At 36.9% G+C, this 22236-nt stretch overlaps 1 protein-coding gene across 2 annotated transcripts in view; it reads right to left on the bottom strand.

Moving 5' to 3' along the window:
- The window catches only part of PDHX (pyruvate dehydrogenase complex component X), a 70892-nt gene that overhangs the window by 32328 nt on the left and 16328 nt on the right, over positions 1–22236 (bottom strand). For both annotated transcript variants that reach the window (XM_044259067.1, XM_044259066.1), the window contains exons 2-4: positions 20439–20519; positions 7769–7869; positions 1722–1921 (exon numbers count right to left, since the gene is read on the bottom strand). In XM_044259067.1, coding sequence (XP_044115002.1) covers positions 1722–1921; positions 7769–7869; positions 20439–20499 — 362 coding nt within the window. In that variant the 5' untranslated portion in view covers positions 20500–20519. The remainder of the gene's footprint in view (positions 1–1721; positions 1922–7768; positions 7870–20438; positions 20520–22236) is intronic.

Below are 22236 nucleotides of genomic sequence, written 5' to 3'. Positions count from 1 at the left end.
CACCTTTTTGCATGTTTACTGGCCATTCACACATCTTCTTTGGATGAAATGTATATTTGAGTACTTTGCCTATTCTAATTGGGTTGTTCGTTTTGTGTTGCTGAATTTTATCACTCATGTATTTTTAAAAGTCATTATTATTTACATGAAAAGTCATTATTATTTACATGTATTTTATTTCACATATGCCAGGAAAGTAAGTGGCAAAAACTTATGTTGATTGTTAGACATGGAAACAGATACACCAAACAGTGACACAACTACTAAGTATCTACTTTTCAGGTAAGACGTTTAGATAAAGCAGCAAATACAAAAGACTATACAGTCAGATAAAGAAAATGAGTCAAAGGGGCTAAGTCCTGAACCCTATAACCAAGAAATGGAGAACAAATGTTGTGCTTGCTGTATTTCAGAGAAATAGCTCTCGGTGATATGGGCTCACTGCTGTCAGTCTTCAGATTTTTAAAAAGAAACTGAAATTTTAGATTTCTTAATGTAAGATTAACTACAACCAATTCAAAAATTTATTTAAAAAAAAAAAATCACTGTGTGGGCCAACACTGCATAGTTCACAGGTCTGAGGGGGATTTTTTTGTTTTTTTTTAAATAGGCTCCACACTGGATGGGGCTTCAATGCAGGAGGCCTGCACTGAAGTGTGAGTTCAGGAGGCCTGAACCCACGACCCTGGCACCAAAACCTGAACTGAGATCAAGAGCCTGATGCTTAACTGAGCCACCCAGGTGCTCCAGGTCTGCTGCTTTCTCTATACCTCGGGGCTGCACATTCATTAAGTCTCTAGTGATGGATCTTCCAGAATGATGGAGGACATGCCATGATCTCTGCCTAAGGAGAAGGGCAGTTAAGTACCTCCATGATTCTACCTTCTGATTTCCACAGTAAATGAAAGAGAAAATAAAGGGAAGTTAAAGCAACACAGCGAGAAATGCTGTGTGGGGGGAATGGAAATTTACAACTCAGCACTTCAAAATCACTGACAAGAACTGACACTGGTAATTTAAGGAAAAACATTTTAAAATGCTGAAGGATCTGTGTTTTAAGTTCAAAAGCGGTACTTAAGAGGACCTTTCTTAAGAATTTTTCTTATAAAGAAAAAGTAATCTTGTACAGAGAATATTAAATAAATGAACCTGTTAAAATTTTCCAAATCCATCAATTAAAGCTACGTAAGGCTGAAGTGAAATGGTGTTTACTAAGTCTGTGTGTTATCCAGGGCCAAAACTGAGCTCCAGTCTGTGTCAGACATTCGAATGTAGTCTAGTTGTAAAGGAATGCATGTTAGGATGCCAATTCTATTTTATGTCAGTTATCCATTTAGAACTGGAATTCCCATTACGGTAACTAGAATTCCATGGACAGAAACACAGTATGAAGCCTGGTGTACTGAATTCCATCTTATAATCCTAAAACCTACTTCAAGTTCAACATGGACACAGACTATTTGCTTTGTTCTCCACCAGGTGAGCAGGGTTTTCATACTACCTGGAAAGTGACAGGTATTCAATAACTGTTTCTTTGTTGAATGAACAATGAGAGTAAAAGAATCATCCTAGGCCTCAGTTACCTAAGAGAAAAAGGGAAGATCACCTACTTCATACGTAAGGTGCAGAAATGTTTTAAATATGACAATAATTAAAATATCCTAAAAGCTGCTGTAATTTTTTTTTTTTTTAAACATCAGCATCCAAATAAACATACTCACTGCAGTTTTTCCAGTGTGTGTTCCTTTTTGACGGGAGGAGAAATTTGTGGTTCGGGTGGAGGACAAGGCACTGCTGGTTTTGAAGCTGGTGATGGAGGACCTACATCTTTGGGGATTTCAACATGTTTCCAATCTTCTCCTTCTTCAACTAGCAAACCAATTAGTGAACCTAGTCGTATATTTTTAGATCCTTCTTCAACCTGTATTTTAAAAAGAAAATAATTGCAGAGATGGAAAGGCTCATGATCATATGAAGTAGCTTAGGTAATTCTCTACTGATTAGAAAGATCTCTTAATTTGAGCTAAAATCTGCTTCTAAGTCAGCCTGCCTCCTCCTTCCACCCAACACTGTCCTTTCTTACTGCTCCCCAGTATACCTTCCTTCACCGCTCTTCCCATCCCAGTTATTAATGCTACATCCTGGAAAAAAAAAAACCAAAACAAAACACTAGAATTTCTCCTCTGACAGCTTTCAAATATATAAGAGCACTCATTACCATCTTCCTTTTGACTTCCAGCCGTACAAATCCAAACCAGGAGACTGTGGTTTACTTCAACTATTTGTCTTTCCCAGATAGTTTCTTGTTACAATAGCTTAGGAATCCCAAGAGCTCACAATGAATTAAGTACCCTAAATTAGTCCTTTTACTAACATTAACCTAATGTAGAATGTATTCTGTAAACTTAGTCTTTAGAAAAAAGCATATCCCATCACAGAAACAGAATTGGTTAACTACTCTGGTTAATGCTGGTTTCTGTTTTTCCTTACACTTAATTTTTCCCATACATATCTATTTACAAAACCTGACAAATAAAATAAAATCCCATGAATTTTTACAAGTACATCAGAAACACGGTGGTGTCTCAGCTAATCAATCTTTCATAGCTAATGTCAATTAAAAGGATAAGTAAGATTGAATTCTAAAAAAACTTGTATGTATTTCAAACATTTCAGCACATTAACTCATAGACAAAGGACTGATTTTTATTTACTTAAAGTTCCTAGGGAAACTTCAGATGACAATGTTTTTAAAGTTCAGTACTAGAAGAAAATGTCATTCCTTTAAAATTTTTTTTATTATCTTTCAATTACATTAAATAAAGCTCATTAGAGATGTAATTTAATGAATAATAGAATGAGAGGCTGTAGGATGTTCGCTAATATAGTAATTATAACTAAGAACATAACTCTAAAATGGGCTTGACATTTCTGATTAACATTAAATTTGATGCTTATTAGTATGTACGCTATTCTAAAAATAAATAAGGCACAAACCATGGGATTTAGGAAGCTTTTTAAGTTTACTAATTATGGATGGAGAACAGAAATAATGCTTCAGTGAAGCAAAAACCATATATATAAGAAAAGAGTATAGAATATAGGGGTATCTAATGAATTTTAAGCTGTGAAAAAATAATAAACAGCTCAAGAACAATTTGTTTAGCTGTCTGTCAACACATTAAAATAAGTTTTAGTTCTGTGTACTACTCGGAGTTTTTGTACTATTATGTCAAAAAGATGAGTTAATATGATGTTAAATACAAATTTTGTTTTAAAACAAAAACCAAACTCAACACGGGTCAAGAATGGACTTCAGAGGAGTGCCCTTTGGTAAGCATTGGAAAGGCTAACCTCAAGGCCCACCCCAACTCCCCAGGCTGGCGGGACTGGGGAGTAGACAGCAACATGAGACAGTAGGTGGGAAGCCTGGGGCACCTACTTCTCCAAACACCCATACATGGGCTGAACTCCATCCCAAGGGACAGAAGCCTAGGATGGTGCCTCTTTCTTCACAAGAGACATTCCATTAGGCTGACATGAATCACCTGCAAATGAGCTAAAGACAGCCCGTCCAAGCTCAGCAGCGTCCCCAAGGATGTGAGATGGGAAAGTTGAGAGACAAGATCTGTACAGCAGAAATTCCCAACAGAGAAATTATTTGAGAAAGTTCACTCCATTAAAGGTGGTAAAAACTGTGTTTTGATGTGAAGTTAAAAAATAATCAGTAAGTTAAATATTTTCTTCTGTAAAATCGAATAGTGTGAGAGCTGCTGAGCACAGGAGTGTGCACTGTGGTGAGGGGAGAGAAGCAGTCGTAGGACTGACTGATCGGATTTGAATCCTTAGTAGGTATTTTCCCCTCATGGCTTCAACCATCGTACAGTTTGAAATTGTCTATATCCTTTAAGATAAACACTTTAACTTACATGCACAATGAATTTCGGTCTGAAAGGAAGATACATAAGAAACACTGAAACTGAAACAAATCAATGACAAGTTAAAAATGCAGAGGGGGAGAAAAAACACTCATTAAGTCCTTGACTAACAGTTTGACAGTCAAGTGCCAGGCACTGTTCCAGCACTGTGTCAACTCATTTAACTCTCCTAACGACCGTAGGAGGTAAGTGATGTTAATATTCAAGTAGAGATAAGGAAACTGAAGCACAGAAAGGTTAAAATGACTTGTTCAAAATCGTAAGACCAGTAGGTATCCAAGCCAAGATTCAAATGTAATCTGACATTACAGGTAGCATTCAACACGCCAAGTACCAAATCCGTAAACTGCATTCACAGGACCAAAATTATCATACGGCAGTTCAAGCTCATTCTCCTACTTTAAAAAACAAGCTTGGGGCACCTGGGTGGTTCAGTGGGTTAAAGCCTCTGACTTCAGCTCAGGTCATGGTCTCAGGGTCCTGGGATAGAGCCCTGAATCAAGCTCTCTGCTCAGTGGGGAGCCTGCTTCCTCCTCTCTCTCTCTCTCTCTCTCTCTCTCTGCCTACTTGTGATCTCTGTCTGTCAAATAAATAAATAAAATCTTAAAAAAAAAAACAAACAACAAAACCAAGCTTAAAAGAGAGGAAGATATAGACCGGATTACAGTTCAGTTGGCTTTTAATTCAGAGGGAACACAAACTCATCTACCACTTTAATATGTCATTTATCCATTTCAACATGAAAAAATTAGAACGGAGACTATCTCTCATTTAGTAGAATTTGCTTTGAACTTTGAGGGTTATTTTCTCAATTAAAAATACTATTGTTTACAGAGAAGAATCAATTGAAGGTCTCACAATGTCCAATTTCAACCATAAACTTTCAAACAATGAAATGCAACTTTGAAGTTGACTCAGGCAATTTAATGAAAAATAAAGTGTGAAAGGGACCTAACAATAAAGTTGTACTGAAAAAATATATTAAAAAAAAAAGAAAAAATAGATTCTTTAGAAAAACACCAATGACACAGTATTAGAGTGAGATGCAGCTAAGAAACTGAAGAACATAAATAGTACCAAAAATACTCTTTGTTACTTTTTAATTTTAGGATGATCAACAAAAAGAAGCATTTTTTTCCTTTTTAAGTAAATTCTCCCGACATGGGGCTTGAACTCATGACCCAGAGATCAAGAGTTGCATGCTCCACCAACTCAGCCAGCCCTTCCCTAAAGGAAAGGCTTTTTAAAATTTTGCTTTAATATTTGTGGATTTTAGTTTTCAGAAAGAATTCTGTTCTTGAAAATGATTTTGAAAAATAATGGTCTATCAATGTTATAAAAAAATCAATGAATGTTTAGATAGTCAATACATTAAAATGTCAAAAAATTATGTACATTTAAATAATCTTAAGGTCATACAACATTTTCATCCCCAAAAGTATCCTGGTTTGTAATAAATCATATAATAACCTTAAAATGTTAGAAGCCAAACAAGACAATCTTTAATAAATTCTTCAAATAGGAGTTCCTGGGTAGCTCAGTAAGTTATGCACCTGACTCTTGATTTCAGCTCAGGTCATGATCTCAGGGTTATGAGATGGAGCCCCACATTAGGCTCCACACTAGGCATGGAGCCTGCTTAAGATTCTCTTTCTCTCCATCTGCCCTCCCCCACCCACCCCTCTAAAACAAACAAACAAACAAACAAAACCCCAAATATGTCATCCTAATATTCTACTTTATTAACATCACTTAAAATGCCTGCTGAATTAATTTAAGACTAAGCTTATGAACTGATACATGTGTAAAAATTAAAGGTTTTCTGTACAATTTACTAGTAATTAATTAAGAATTTAACAACTTTCTCATTAGCTGAACTAAACTGGAAATAAATCCTAAAATTATCTACACTGACAGCAATTATTCTTTATTAACATTATTAAAAGCTTCTAAGCTTTTTTCTGATTCTAACTGAAACATAATAAGTATTATTTCATATAAAATGGAAATCAGATGCAAAACTTACGAATGAGAACAAAGAGATATGAAACTGAGCAGGGGGAGGGGAAGAACACAAAATCCTTTCAAACACTAGGCAAACAAATCTCCATGAAGAACATGACAGCTAAAATTTCTGATGGTTTAAAAAATGTGTGCAAGCTAAAAACTAGAGCTTTCTATCATCACTTGCCTTTCAATTAGATTTATCTCCAACTCCTTGATTCTGAAAGTAAAGATCTCGTATAAGTATTCTTATTAAAATCAGTTTATATGTACTCATATGAGGACTGTTCCACAATGAAAGACAAAGGTGCAACCTGCATGGAGGTGGGAGGGCTGAGAGTAGAGAGGGGTGAATGACTAAAAACCCCAGGGATATCACCTAATATCACTTTGATTTTTTTTCTCCATAAAACTGTTACATTGTGACATGCATATACTCCCATTCCTATTATTCAAAACGCATGTGGAATAATAATAAAGCCATAAAACCCTAAAATACACATACAATCTTTTCTTTGGCAAGGAAGTAGCCATTTGTGCAGCTAAAGCCCTTATTAATCATACCCTCCCCTCAGCCCCCTACCTTTTTAGAGCATTAGGGCCCAGATAAATAGGCACTACTGACCTCTAACACTGCTAGCAATTTGAAATGCATTACTAAGCAGCTAAGTGGGAAAAGCTATCAATTCTGGAAGCCTTTTATAGTCAAACAATCCAGAGCCAGGGCCAAGAACACAGCTTGCCAAAAGCATTCACAATAAAATGTAGCTGGGTTTATTACATATGGTAATTCAAACAATCTTTCCCTTTTTTAAAAATGCTGCACAAATTAGTTGAAGAAACTATTCTTGGTATGAATATTTATATTTTCCTCATTAATTTTACTTTTCATTCATATTTCCTCCAAGGAAGTATTTTCAACACTGTTAATAATGCAGATGACAAGTAAAGGAAGTTTGATAATTAGAATGTAAAAAGCAGCATATAAATGATGAAAAAAGAGGGAAAAGGATTTTCTAGTAAGAAACACGAGTGAAAAACCCTGTCTAGATCTACATCTAATTAGACTGTAACATTTGGGTGAAATGTACAAAGGAAGGTGCTGTATCCATTCCCAAAACAGAGGAGAGCCGGTATCTCAGAATTAAAACCATATCAATAATGGACTTCGAGCAGATGTGCAAACCAAACTACAGAGGCATGAATGGATATTTACTGTTCAGTTGCAAACAACCAATACAAATTATTAGATAAACATACAGATTGACATAGGGGCTAATGGTCACCAAGAGCTGAGTAAGTAATTATAATAATAATGAAAGTAGCAATATTTATTGATGCTTGGTGGGTGACAAGTCTTGTAATGAGTGTATATGTATTATCTCAATCTCTACTACTGCTCCATGGTGCATATGTTATTATTAACTCTACTTTATTATGAAGAAAAAGGCACAGAGAGGTTAAAGAGTTTGCCAATCACGGGGCGCCTGGGTGCCTCAGTCAATTGAGCGTCTGACTTTTGGTTTCAGCTCAGGTCATGATGTCAGGTTCGTGAGATCAAGCCCCGGCTGGGTTCCACACTCAGCATGGAGTCTGCTCGAGATTCTCTGTCTCCCTCTGCTCCTCCCCCTGCTTGTGCTTTCTCTTTCTCTCCCTCAAATAAACAAAATTTTTAAAAATAAATTTAAAAAGTACAATTAAAAATGATAAAAACATACTATGTAGATACAGATAATACAACACTATAAATACAGTGGTAAAAATAAAAGGAACTTCACACTTAAGAGATCTTTATCCCGTTGAAGACAATCAAAATAAAAACTTACCACTATTTTGGCCAAGATGCCATCATCACTTGCATCTAAGGTAACCACAGCCTTGTCAGTCTCTATTTCACATAAGGCATCTCCAGCACTCACAGCTTCACCTACAAAACAAGACTGGGTTTGATTTGTTTTTTAAAATATGAATGTTAATTATGTGGGCTGGAGTGTGTGCTAAGTGCATAAAACATGAATAATGAATACCAAAATATCTGGTAGCTAGCTCTGGGTTGTAGAACTACAAGTAATTTTCACTGTGTATGTGAGTGGGTTTGCATGTGTGTATGGTTTGTTGTATTTTCCAAAAGCTCTATAATAGACAAACTACATTTGTTATAATAAAAATAGCAATTACAAAAGATTAACAGATATTAAAAATGAAATCACATTTTAAAAACAATAGCAATAAATGCATAGACTCTTCAAACAAATCAATTCCAGACCTATTCCTTTCTTCTTAATATATTTAGACTATTATTCTACAAGGAGAAAAGTTTTACAATTAATACCACTTCTGGGTTAACACTGTAGCATAAATTCAGAAGCCCTGTTGGTACTGCAGAGCATAAATAAATAAAGCATATTAAACAAAAAGAGACAATGTCAAAGACACAACTGAGGTCAAATAAGAAACATTTCTGTACAAGAGAAACAATATGGAAACTCAAAAATGTTGAGCAAGACCTGACTTGCTGTTTCTGGATCTAGAAGCAGGTGAGGGTGGAGGGGCTAGGAAGGGGGAAAGGTTAGCAGGGAGAATGCAGTGGTTTCCTTTGGAATAAAGAAAACGAAAAGTGATTTGCTGCAGACATGGTTGCAGATCAGAATGTCCTCTTAAAGCTTGGGCTGGGTCAGTTTTTCTACTCATAGTAGAAGCCAATAAAGGGGGCAATCAAGACCTGTAGAGTAGGATTATGGTTTTAATCAGAACTGTAGGTATAGGAAGGTAGGGAATAAAACACTACCTCAATACCAGGATCTGAGCCAAGCCACTCTCTGGCTCCATTACTGCATCTACTGATACCTTTAGTATCAACAGCAAAATTCCTAGACTGCAGTTGGGGAAAGGAAGAGTGGGGGGCAGGTGGAAAGACACTGAAACACAAACAAAAAGTCTTTTTAAAGAAAAAGAAGGAAGGAAGGAAGGAAGGAAAGATAGTTCAAAAACATTTTAGGAAATTTAATGCTAAGAAAGAAAACCACAAAACCAATAATGGAAACGGAAATTTATTTCAGATGTAATTCATTCTGTGCAACCTGCCAGAGATTTTTAAGTAAGTATTCTGAGGATGTTCAGAAATACAAATGAAGGTAAAAGATCCATCACGAGAACAAGAGATAAAAAACAATGTACAGAAATGAAACAAAATGACATCACATATGAAGGAAAAACCTAATTAGAAATCTTGGAAATGAAAAATACAGTCACTGAAATAAAGAGAAACAATCAATGGGATGTATTCTAGACTGGACATAGTAAAGTGAATTAGTAAATTAAAGGCAGCATTAAGGAACTACCTGAAACTTACTACATGCAGAGAAGAAGATTAAAAATAGAAGAAAGCAGATTGAGAGAGAGAGAGAGACAGAGTGAGGTTGCAATGTTTGTCTAATGGATTTTCCAAGAGAAGACTGGAGGGAATAATGGAAAAGCAATACATGAGAAGATAATTGCTGAGAATTTTCTACAATGGAAAATACATATCCTCAACATGAAAGAGCTCTGAATGAGTTTAGAGCATTGTAAACTACACTGTATTGACTAGGAAGGGGCACTGGGAGCCTTGTAGCTTGCTGGCAGTATTATTAATCTTGACTAGGTGGTGGTAACCTGGTTATACATGTATGTAAAAATTAATTGAGCTCATATTTCCTAAAATTTATACCTCACTAAAAAAATTAAGCAGAAAAAAATTATTAGACTGTATGAATCCACATTACATACACTGCAGTGAAATGCCATACAATAATTCTATACAATAAAAACAACCTTAAAATCTATCAGAGGAATATTAAGCAAGATTATGTCAATGGAAATGACAGAGAGCATACTTCTCAGAAGCTGTAATAAAGGTCAGAGACAATGGAGTAATATCTTCAAAAAGCTGAGGAAAACTAACTTTCTAGAATGTTATACGCAACCAAACCATCATTCAAGAATAAAGGAAAAGTGGGGCACCTGGGTGGCTCAGCCAGTTACGTGTCTCACTCTAGATTTCAGCAGGTCATAATCTCAAGGTTGTGGGCTGTGCTATCGAGCCCTGTGTCAGGCTCTGCTCTGTGTGGAACATGCTTAACAGTCTCTCTCTCTCCTCCTCCTCTGCCCTTTTTCCATCCTTTCTTTCATTAAAAAAAGAGAGAGAGAGAGAGAGACTAAAGGAAAAGGATTCTTTAGACATAAAAGGCTAAGAAATACCACCTATTGATGAGCTATTAAAAAATGCAGTTCATTAAGAAGAAAAATGGACACAGGAGGGGATCAATGGACTACATGAAACAAGTTACTACAGAAATTGATAGAATGGTAACTATGAATCATTTAAAAGCTAATTTCCGAGGGTTTAAAAAATGTAAAACTCAAACTCTAAAAAACAGTGAACTGGATAAGAAAACGTTTAGTTGATGGTTAGAGCATGCAATGACTTTTGATACAAATAGGCAGGAAAAATGCTAAATAACTCTAGATTTTATTACCAAGACTTAAATATGCATCCAAAATACTTAATGATGTATACCCCCCAAGTAGAAATATATTCTACAGCACTCTGCAAAGCAGAGGAAAAATGAAATAAAAACTATCATCCAACTGAAGACAGACATGTGGAAAAGAAAAAAATTAAAAATACACCGAAATTGTAGAAATAAGTCCAAATGTATCAGTAATTGTAATAAATATAAATAGATTAAAACAACCTACTAAAAGCAGCAGCAATTACCAAAATGAATACAAAAAAATAAAATCTGGATAAATGTGGCTTACAGAGACAGACCTAAAACAAAACCAGAATAAAAATATAGGTACAGAGAAACATGTAATATACAAATACACTCCCTCCCACATATACCAAAAATAGCTAATTCAGCAGTATTCATAGGCACACTCAATAAAAGAACATGAAGAAAAATCTAAAACATTACGATAAATATACTCTGGAAGGAAGTTCACTGTACAGAAACTATACTGTACACCAAGATGGTCACATAGATAGTTATATTATCTTTGGTTAAAACAGTTCGGAACCGCCAATATAAACTATTTTAATGGAATCAACAACATTATCTGTTAGATGATATTTATGAAACACCTAAAAGGAGATTATTGGCCTAGCCCCAAAGAGATTTTTCTACTCAAAAAATATTTATTGGGGCGCCTGGGTGGCTCAGTGGATTAAGCCGCTGCCTTCAGCTCAGGTCATGACTGGGATCGAGCCCCGCATCGGGCTCTCTGCTCTGCGGGGAGCCTACTTCCTCCTCTATCTCTGCCTGCCTCTTGCCGACTTGAGATCTGTCTGTCAAATAAACAAATAAAATAAATCTTTAAAAAAATATATATTTATTAAAAATGCTTTAGGGCGGGCACTTGGGTGGCTCAGCGGGTTAAGCCTCTGCCTTCGGCTTAGGTCATGATCCCACGATCCTGAATGGAGCCCCGCATCCGGCTCTCTGCTCAGCAGGGAGTCTGCTTCCTCCTCTCTGCCTGCCTCTCTGCCTACTTGCGATCTCTGTCAAATAATAAATAAATAAAATTTTTAAAAAATGCTTTAGGGCACTGAGGATACAGAAGTGGTGGGGGGAGGTTAAGATTCTAACCTCAAGCTTGCTTACTATCTAGTGACAATTAACTGGAGATTATGGTGGGATTAGGTCAAGTTAGGATGCCACAGGAACATCCAGGAGGGACATCTAATTTAGTTTTTGCAAGATGAAAAGCTTCCTAAAAAAGAGTATTTATTTATTTACAGAATTATGTGTATTATATACATACTATTATTTATACATATAGATAATCTGAGCCTGAAAAGATGAGAAGACAACCAAGTAAAGCAGTGATCCAAGCAGAAGGCAAAACATACCCAAAGCCCAGGAGGCAAAAGAGAACAGGAAACTTTGGAGGAGCTGGCTAATAGTACCTGAGAGACGCAATGAGAGGTTAGGCTGGTGAGGTAAGCACAAATCAGACCCAAACGGAACCCTGTATGTCACACAGAGAAAGCAGATTATATCATCTTATACACTTCACAGATGTTTTCATAGTTAAAATAGATTGTATTTCAAAAAGAAAAAAAAATCATACCCTTATGTTTCTGTTGTAACCGTGGAAAAAACAATTGAACCAGGCAACCTAGCAATTAAATACATCTTCTAGACACCTAGAAATTCTCCCCATAAGAAAACAGTAAAATGTTTTATCAATTATGCTCACCTACTGCAAATTCCAAACACCCTTTAAGAACCATAGATAAACACACACATACACACACACACAGAGAAACAAACCATAGATCAGCCATCAATCAATCTAGATGACTTTGTTCCTATTCCAGAACTCCCACAACAGTTGTAATTAATTTGAAATGAATCACAAATTGCATTCTAAAATGTCATGTTGCTACTGTTACTTTTTGTTTTCAACTGAGTTCTTCTCTGTTTACCTTGCTATGAGCTTTCTCACAATATGAATAGGATACATCTTAAGTGTTTTACATTCTACCTCATTACCCTGGACTCTAGTTAGGGTTTCATACATAATGAGCTTGCGATTAAAACACCTGAAGAAAAAAAAGACTGCAGTAATTTCACAAACCTCATGTCATCATAAAGTATACACCACACTATCATTTATATTTTGTTTGGTTCTAACATTTGATTTGTGGCATGCTCCTAACAGTTAATAGCTCAGGTAGCCCATTTCCTTTTTATGGTGTTTTAACTGTATATACACCTATTCATGTTAACCCATATAGCTGCTATATGAGAATGGCAAGAGAGAGAAAATGGAAAGAAACATAGAGAAGGATCAATCCTTTACACAGTGAACTTTCCCCAGAAACCACAGCAAAGTTTGAAACATCACGTTACTACATAAGGGCAAATCATCCCTAATTTTATGAAACTAAGGTACTAGCTATCAATAAGCGAACATAACGTAAATACCAAAAGAAAATTTTGAGACTAATAAAAAGCCATGATGATCCTAAATATCCTCAGTTTTGGCCTCGATTAACAAGTTAGTGTTATAATTGAGAAAAGCTGCGAAGCAGAGTTATTACAAGGAACTTTCCAACTCAGACACAGGTCTGATTCTGGGCTCTGACACAAGTAATCTTGACCAAATTAGTTAATGTCTCTCTCAGGAAGGTTTTGAAAGCCTAGCTGTTAAAGAAAGATCATGGAACTAGAAATGGTAGGTTAAATCTTCATATACATCTTCAAACACTCCACAACATCTTTAGATAAAAACATTGGTATGTTATTGAGAACCATTAAGAACCAGGACTCTTTCTCACTCCCTATCCCGTACTGTCCTTTCAAACAGAACATTCAACACCCATTAGTATATAAGGCATCATACTAAGCACTGGTTATCAACACGAGAAGACGTGGTTCTGTCCACAAAGAGTTTGTAGTCCAAAGGAGAAGGCCGAGAAGCCGACAGAACATCATGGATGGTGTGAGGTGATAGACGGCTCCTCAGCTGCCCTGTTGCAGGAGATGGCAGCTCTGCAGTGTCCCTGCCCCATCTCCTCGTGGCTTATGTCAGCAGCCGAGGTGGAGCGGGCCCGGAGCGAGAGTGCGGGCCCCAGGAGGGGCCAGAGCAGAGGCCCGCCCGGGGGCCGCTCCCCAGCACCGAAGCCAGCATCATCGTTGGATCCTCTGTCCAGATGGGCAGCTGCCGGAGCTGAGGCCTGGAGTTCCAGAGGTTTCCCTTTCTCTTTTTAAATTCTGGGTATGAAGTATAGTCTTGATCAAACACAATGGTCATGCTTAAGAAGTAAATAACAGCCTGTGACTTTAACAAAATAATTTTGTCCTGCCAAAAATTAAGAATAAAAGTCTTTATTCAAAAGGTATAAAGGTGTATATGGTCTTGGTAATGGGGAGAGCTAGCTTTTATCTGTAAGACCAAGTAAATCACATCTCCGTAAGAAAAAAACTTTTTCTCAGTACTAAGCTGAAGCATAATGACAGCTATGATTTGAGAAAAATAATTCAATGGTTTACACAACAAATACTTACTGGTTGAGTATGTAAATGACATTGTACAAGACAGTACGGTAAAAAAATAATAAAATCGGACAGACCAGCTTCATGAAGTTCTTAATGTGACCAAAGAGTACAAACAAGCAGGCCATGACCATCCCACCCAATCAGGGCTTACAGCAGTGTGGGAAGACAAAGGAGGGGACTCTAGTCAACCCTGTTCACCTCATCATACACACACAAAATATTATTTGCATGACCAAAGACCCCAGACAACTGTGCTCCTGGGCTATCTGAGGCTCTGCCCTGAGAGCTAAAGGCAGGAATAGCAGTTACCAGAAGGAAATGGCTGGGCCAAGTCAACCTCCCTTACATCCTCCTGACCCTTTACATTTTATTATGTTGCCTTTCAAGTGCTCAACACACAGGTAGCTAGGGGTCACCCACTATATGGGACGGGGCACACACAGAACATTTCCATTGCCACACAAAGTTCTACTAAATAAAGCGGCCATCAGTAACTGCATCCAACAATTCTAAAATCCTGACATGATAGCAATATTAACAATAAATGTAGAAGAGCACAGCAGGAGTGCTGTTCAACACTGAAAGGAAGACATTGCTGACACATGCTATGGCATGGATGAACCCCAACATCATGCTAAACGGAAGAAGCCAGTCACAAAAGACAACACCTTATAGGAGTCTATTACACAAAATGCCCAGGAAAGGCAAAATTGTAGAGCCAGAAAGCAGATCACACTACGGATGGGAGAAAGAAGTGACTGCAGTCAGGCACCCGAGATCTTATAGGTGACAGAAATGTTCTGAAAAACTGGACGGTGATGTCACACAACTCTTTCTACCTCACTAAAAACCATGGAATTGTGCACTTAAAATGAGTAAAATCTATGGTATGTAAACTATACCTCAATAAAGCTGCTAAAATAGTAACAGACTGAAAAAAATGGTGAAGCTATTTATGAAACACATGTTTCAACAGTTTTCCATTCTAGCACCACAAACATGGATACAAATCCCCAGAAATAACAGATGTGGGAGCTCTTCTTCAGTAGAATTCAGAGACCCATGTGACTCCCCAATGGTACTTTGTGATTACACTTTCAATAGGGAAGAACTCCTTCAACACAGTTTTACTTCAGAATTATAAACTCTACATTAATGAGATGTTGTCTAAAGACTTATACCAAAGCTACTTGAGAATCACAGTTTCCAGTCACATGACAGGAGGAATGTCCACATAACATGACAGTCTCTGAGGGCAGCAGCAGCAGCCAACATCATTGAGGAAGCCCGCGCTATGTTCCAGACACCGTGACTAAGGAAGTACTTTGTGCAACTACCTCCACCAACTTTTCTTCCAGTATTTCATGGTATGCCCTGAAATATCCCGAGAGAGAAAACAGTGTTTTTCATACCCTTAAATATTCTCTCACAAAAGGGTGGACACACGACTATTTTCTTCCTTTTGTTATTTTAACAGATTTGATTTCAATTGACAAAAAAATAAGCTATATCCATGCTCATTAAACTGAAAATATCTGAAGCACATTTTTCTCTCCAAATAACAAACTTATAAAAAAAGATGTGGAACTAGAGTTCAGTTTACCTTTCAAGAGATTCTGACATTGTACATGTTACCTATCACTTTTGAAGTATCTTCTCCACCAATTTTAAAATGCATATTCTTTACTTAATCCCAGACTAAAATTAAGTGTTATAACATTCATTAGAAAACTGCTTTGTTAACATTCATTAGATCAACAAAAATGGGAAAAATTTATATATTACTGTATATTTCAAAACTGACAAAAAATGAAATTGAGTTATCATAGAATTCTAAAGCTAGGAATATTACCTTAGATTTTAACTAGTTTGATTCCTGGGTATTTCATGGCAAAGTGGGAACCCCAAAAGACAAACTGTGATTCCCAAGCCAGAGTTCCTTTCATTGAATCTTTATCACCTTCGCTTAAAACACACACCCTCCCAATACCCCTTCAAAGCATCCTAATAATAGTTGTGAATTAAAGGATCTCGAAGTTTCAAGAAATCATTAAAAGTTTGTAAGGCTGAACTGCTATCCATTAAAGGTTATCAGATCATTAGCCTTAAAAATAAACTAGATTTATAATTAGGTAAACTCTGTTCTTTTTTTTTTTTTTAATTCAATCCTCTTAACATTTGAAGGTCTAAACGCATTGTTTCAAATAACAGTGACTGCATTAAAAAGCATTAAAAAGATCTCAAGATCAATTTTTTTTAAAACACAGCTAATAAGACAAAATGGTATACATAAAATTTGATACAAGAACTGAAATGCTTTTAATACAGAATGACTGAACCAAGTTATCATAAACGTATCAAGCCCCACACATACGTAAATGTATAGTCACATGTGTACTGTACATAAATGTTAATGAAAAGGAAGACAGTGAATTACTAAAGACCAAAGATTTAGATTACCCTCAATTATTTATAGTATATTAGTAAAGGAACATTTCTCTTCAGTTGGCAGAACACAATTTGAAGAGCAACCTTCAGGGAAACATGCTCCAGGGGCTTACAGCATATCCTGGCTTGTCCTATGTGAAAATAGCACATTGTCATCAAAAGGAAAAAAGAACAGAATGATGAGACCGTATGTCTGCTGGCTTTTCATCACACTCTCTGTATTCTAATGGATGTGAATAAGTTATCACGTTGCCAGTGAGCTAGAAGTCTGAAAGATAAATGTGGTCCAAAGAATCCTTCTTATCTACTTGCCTCAAAATGTGAAAAAATTTAATCTTTTTATAATAACTCTAAAAGGCTGTTCTGTGTCTGAATCATTATGTAATGACAGCAACACTCTTGTCATATTGAATGTGGAAACAGCCAAAGCTCTGTAATTCATCAGGAAAAAGACACCTAAAAATAGATTCCAATTGATTACATTATTTATAAAGGTGAAACTTCCTTAGATACTGGTAATTATTTTAAAAGATAGCAGCCATGCAGAGCCAACTGCTCAGAGTACTTTCTAATGAAATGCTGGCTCTTTCATTTATGTGATCTATGTCCTCCTCAAATTCTAGAAAATTCTCTGCCACTTTTGCCTTGAATATTACCTTTTCCTCATTCAATTTTTTCTCCTCCTAGAATTACTGCTATTGGATTACTGGGTGATTTTCATTTTATTCCTCATGTCTCAACTTCTAGTTCATATTTTCTACTGCTTTATCTCTCTGGGTTGCATGCAAACTTATTTTCTCAGGTTGAACTTCTGTTCACTAATTCTTTGCTCAGTTACACTTTAATCCAATCTTGAGTTTTTTGTTTTCTAATTTTAGAGACAGTATTTTTCATTCTTAGAAGTTCTCTTGGTCCTCTTCAAATCTGCCTAAACTTTTTTTTTTTTTAAAGATTTTATTTATTTATTTGACAGAGAAAAATCACAAGTAGACAGAGAGGCAGGCAGAGAGAGAGAGAGAGAGAAGCAGGCTCCCTGCTGAGCAGAGAGCCCGATGCGGGACTCGACCCCAGGACCCTGAGATCATGACCTGAGCTGAAGGCAGCGGTTTAACCCACTGAGCCACCCAGGCTCCCCTGCCTAAACTTTTTGGAGAGTGTCTCTTTTCAGATTTTTATTTTCATTACAGATTTCCAATTCCTTCTCTTACATGTGTAGTCATTTCAAACAGACAGTTTTATGTATCTAGTAATTCTAATTAACTGAAGTTCTTGTAGGTCTGGACCTGCTGCTTGTTATGTCTCATGCCCTTTGCTCCTAAAAGACTGCTTCCACGCATATTATTAAATTAAAGACTATGAACTCTTCATAAGGGGGACTTTATCTAGTAATCTTGTACAGCTTGGACTGGACACTGTGTCTTTCCAAAATAATGGCTTCTGCTAGGTAATCCAGAAAGATTATCAGCTCAGAACCACTTTACCTCTACTTGTGGGTTCCCAGAAAATGCAAGTATTATAAATGTGGACCTCAAAGCCTCATGAGGCAGGCTATGAAAGCAAATTTTCAAGGGAGTAAGCATTTTTTTATTCCAACGAGATTTCAAGTCAAACAAATGAATTCACCTGTTATCTATGATATGGCATTCAATTCCATCCATATAATACTGATGACGCTCAAATTTCTATCTCTAAGTCAGTCTTCACTCATGAACTTCAAATCCTACAACCAATCATCTATTCAATACCTTGGCTTCAATGTCTAATAAGATCTCAAATTTACCATATCAAAGCCTAAACCTAACTTCTTGATTTCCCCTCCTCCTGCTCTCTCCTTCTTCCCTCAAAAACACCTATGCCCAATCTCATTTATTCTTTCCACTTCCGGCCACCACGGGGCACATGGCTCCTATTCCTACTCACCACTGTGGGTGCTACTAGCGTTTGATGATTCCCCTTTCTTGTATTTTAAGCACCACCTACCATTAAGAAATTTGCTTTATAATTTTCTATTTAGTAGTGAGCAGAAGCCTTACTCCATTGCTTAGATGGTCATAGTGACTGAAAGTCTTCAGGGTTGACCTTTCCAATGTGAGTGGGAAAAGGGGGGCGATTAAATGACTTAGAGTTTGCTTTTGACACCAGATTGCCATTAGGGCCTCTCCATTCCGTGTAATGCCACAAACAAGGCTCAAGAAAGCACACAGAAACCACTTCCTATAAAATAACCATGAGTGTGACTATATCTTGGTTTTAGGATAAAGACCTTCACAGACTGACAAACTGATGACTAGTATTTAATATCCTTCCTATAATCAATATGACATCACATACACAATGCCCTTAATGCAGCCTGAACTACTTACTATTGCCAAAACACATGTCCTGATACCCCACTTCTAACACTTTGCCAAAATGTTAACATTACCCAGGTTGGCCTTTCACACCTTTTTTTTTTTTAAAAAAAAAAAACAAAACAAAAAACCTACAAGGGCCAGGTCAAATAGTACCTCATCTCCAAAGCTTAGATCCCTGTCACATTTCCTGCTTTTGGCTTATTCTTCCCCTGCCAATATATTTACTGATCAACCACTTACTGTGTTGCTGGGTGTGTTCCAATTACATGCTAGTCATAAAAGGAAAAGAAGACATATCAAGACATTCCCCACTGAGCAACAGAATTAAGTAGTGTTTCCAACCAGATGTGGTATCTAGCATAGCAAGAACCAATCATAGTCATCTGCACAGCCTCACTGTACCACACCTCCTAACCTCCATATTGGTCTAATCGCTAGTCCCAAGTTCCTGCTGTGAGGTCCATTTTGTAATGTAATCTTGCTGCGTTACCTAGCACCCCAATCTCCCTCAAAGAACTGAGGCCTCCTCCTAAACTCTCAAGCTTATTTGGCTACGGTTCAGAAGTAGCCAAATCTCTCATCATTGGCAAAAGTGAAACAATGAATGGCTCTATCTCCTGGAATCACAGGATAACTGTCAGACTGAATTCTCATCCACTGCCTAAACTCTCTCAATGTTATTTTATAAGTGCTAGACTGGACCACTCATACCAGCATTTGCCTGGATAACATCTGTGTCCACCAAGTCACATACAAGTCCTTGCCAGGGCTAGTCTCTGGAATCAGATATGGCATCCCAAGTCACGTCATACTCAGCTTTCCTCTTTCAGTTTTTAACACTTGATTCATCATCATCATTTTTCAAGCTGAAGCATAATAACGGCTGTGGGAACTCATATGGTCCATTTCTCTGCATATCTAACAACCTCTTTCCTCCACAAAAGTTAAACATGTTGCAGAATGAGTAAAGCAGAGGGAAACACAGCCACATCAAGTACGGAAGGAAGCTGTCCCCAGTCAATACCTGTACCGGGGAAGGTTACTCTACTGCCACATGTGGCAATGACCAGAGGTGGCGGGTGGGGAGAAAGCATCAACCAGAAATACAAAGTCTCCTTCTCCAGATGCCCTCACATTAATCATTCCTTTGTCCCTCTGTATGATGGAGGCATAGTAATACATTTCACAATCTAGTAGGGCTAGAATCCTTCTCTACTGCTCTTGAGAGTTTTCTCTATTATTCTTATTTGTTCTTGCCAATGAAATTTATAATCAACTTGCTTAGCTTCAGGAAACACACACACACACACACACAAACACACAGATAGCATTGTCATAAAATCACAAATTAACTTAAGGGGATCAACAAATTTATGATGTTGACACTAAAAATTAAGTATAAAAACTAAAATTCAGAAAAACATGTCTCAAAATATTTAACCATTCTCTGCTTATGAAAAGATAATAGGTTGAACCCAGAAAACCTTCCCTACATTATACATTACCATGGGAAAAGTTTATTTGAGCAAACTTAAAATAACAAGCGGAGGATGTGATTTATTTCATGTGTTGTATAATTTAGCTGATTAGAAAAGAACCCAAAACAACGAAATAACACGGGCATTAGTAGTATACTTGCTCACCTTCCTTTTTCAGCCATTTCACAATGTTTCCTTCTTCCATTGTAGGAGATAGCGACGGCATCAGTATCTTAATGGGATCAGCTGAAAATGCAAAAGGAAAGATTAGCCACAAAAAAAATAATGCAACTCATGAGGCATCAATGAAAAGTTCAAATATGCTAAAATCAACATCAATTTGAGAAAGAAAATACTCTAAAACCTAAAAGACTCCCAAGTGGTCAAACTAAGTGTCCAGTAAACAGTATGGAAACATAAAGCTGTCATTTTTTTAACAACATAAAACTCTTATTGGAATACTTTCAATTCCTTTTTCATAGTTCCCCAGTCATGTATATTTTCAAGCCAGATGCATGCAAGATTTAAAAAAAAAAAAAAGCTAATTTATCGTTCACCTCCTTCATGTTCATCACTATAAAAAAATACTTACAAGTAAAATGACCAAAGGAAAAGACAAATAAGAAAGAAAAAAAAAATACTAGGGTTCTGATAACCTACAACAAAGTAATCAAATTAGACTTTAAGAAATTGATTATAGGGGTGCTTGGGTGGCTCAGTGGGTAAAAGCCACTGCATTCGGCTCGGGTCATGATCTCAGGGTCCTGGGATCGAGCCCTGCATCAGGCTCTCTGTTCAGCAGGTTGCCTGCTTCCCTCTCTCTCTTTGCCTGCCTCTCTGTCTACTTGTGATATGTCAAATAAATAAATAAAATCTTAAAAAAAAAAGAAATTGATTATATTTTTTATTTTCCTCTACTATTACACTATTCAAGAATCAAAGGTTCTTGCTGGTAAGCATGAAAAGAAAAGATTCGCTTTGTCAAAGAGGACCAGGAAAGTGAACCTGCATGGTTGAATTAATCTCAGACTGTTCCATACAACATTTCAATTAGGGATCCAAAAAGGTAGACTCAACCTAGGGTGACCGCTCAGGGAAACAAAGCTACGTTCTCCTTGGATATCAAGGAGATATCTTCTGTATTTGTCCAGATGTGCTTCCCAATAGTCATCCAGTGTCCAGGACCATACTCAAGGAGGACCCAGCTGGTACAGTAACATAATCCTATATGAATATATATATTCATATATATATATATAAATGGGTATATATGAATACATTGAATATATATTCAGGTACATGAAAATTCAAATCCTATAAAGCAGTTAATAGCATATACCAACTCCTAGCAGTAGCCATGGTAAGAAATTAAATTCCCTGAAACCTTCCACAGAACCTATCCTCTCAGATCATTCACTCTCTGACCCCAAAAAGCAAAACACTATAAAAGCACATCTAATACATTTCAAATGTGAAAAAGTACAGGATAGGGTTTCTTTTTTTCCATTGACATTTTAGGGTTTATAACAAGGGATCTGAACACTAATGTTAAAGGAGGTTAAATATTTCTTTCAGGAAAATGAACTAATTTACTGTGACTTCAAGCACAGAGTTCCTACAGCTTCATGGTAAAGGAGTTTCATATCGGAAGCATTAGGAGAGAAACTTCTATCTTCTCTCTCCACGAAGCATACACATCTGCCTCAGCCTCTTCCTCATTTTCTCTTAAGAATTACGCACTGGGGTGCCTCAGTAAAGTGTCAGCCTTCAATTCAGATCATGATCCCTGGATCCTGGGAATCCCTGTTCAGCGGGGAGTCTGCTTCTCCCTCTGTCCCTAACCCCCCACCTGAGCACGCTCGCTCTCTCTAGCTTGCTCACTCTCGCTCTCTCAGGTAAGTAGATTAAATCTTAAAAAAAAAAAAAAAAAAAAAAAAAAAAAACAACGGGGCACCTGGGTGAC

The sequence above is a fragment of the Neovison vison genome, chromosome 7, assembly GCF_020171115.1.
Source record: "Neovison vison isolate M4711 chromosome 7, ASM_NN_V1, whole genome shotgun sequence".
Taxonomy (NCBI): Eukaryota; Metazoa; Chordata; class Mammalia; order Carnivora; family Mustelidae; genus Neogale; species Neogale vison.
The sequence above is the reverse complement of the archived record's forward strand: the minus strand, read 5'-3'. Positions and strand labels throughout refer to the sequence as shown.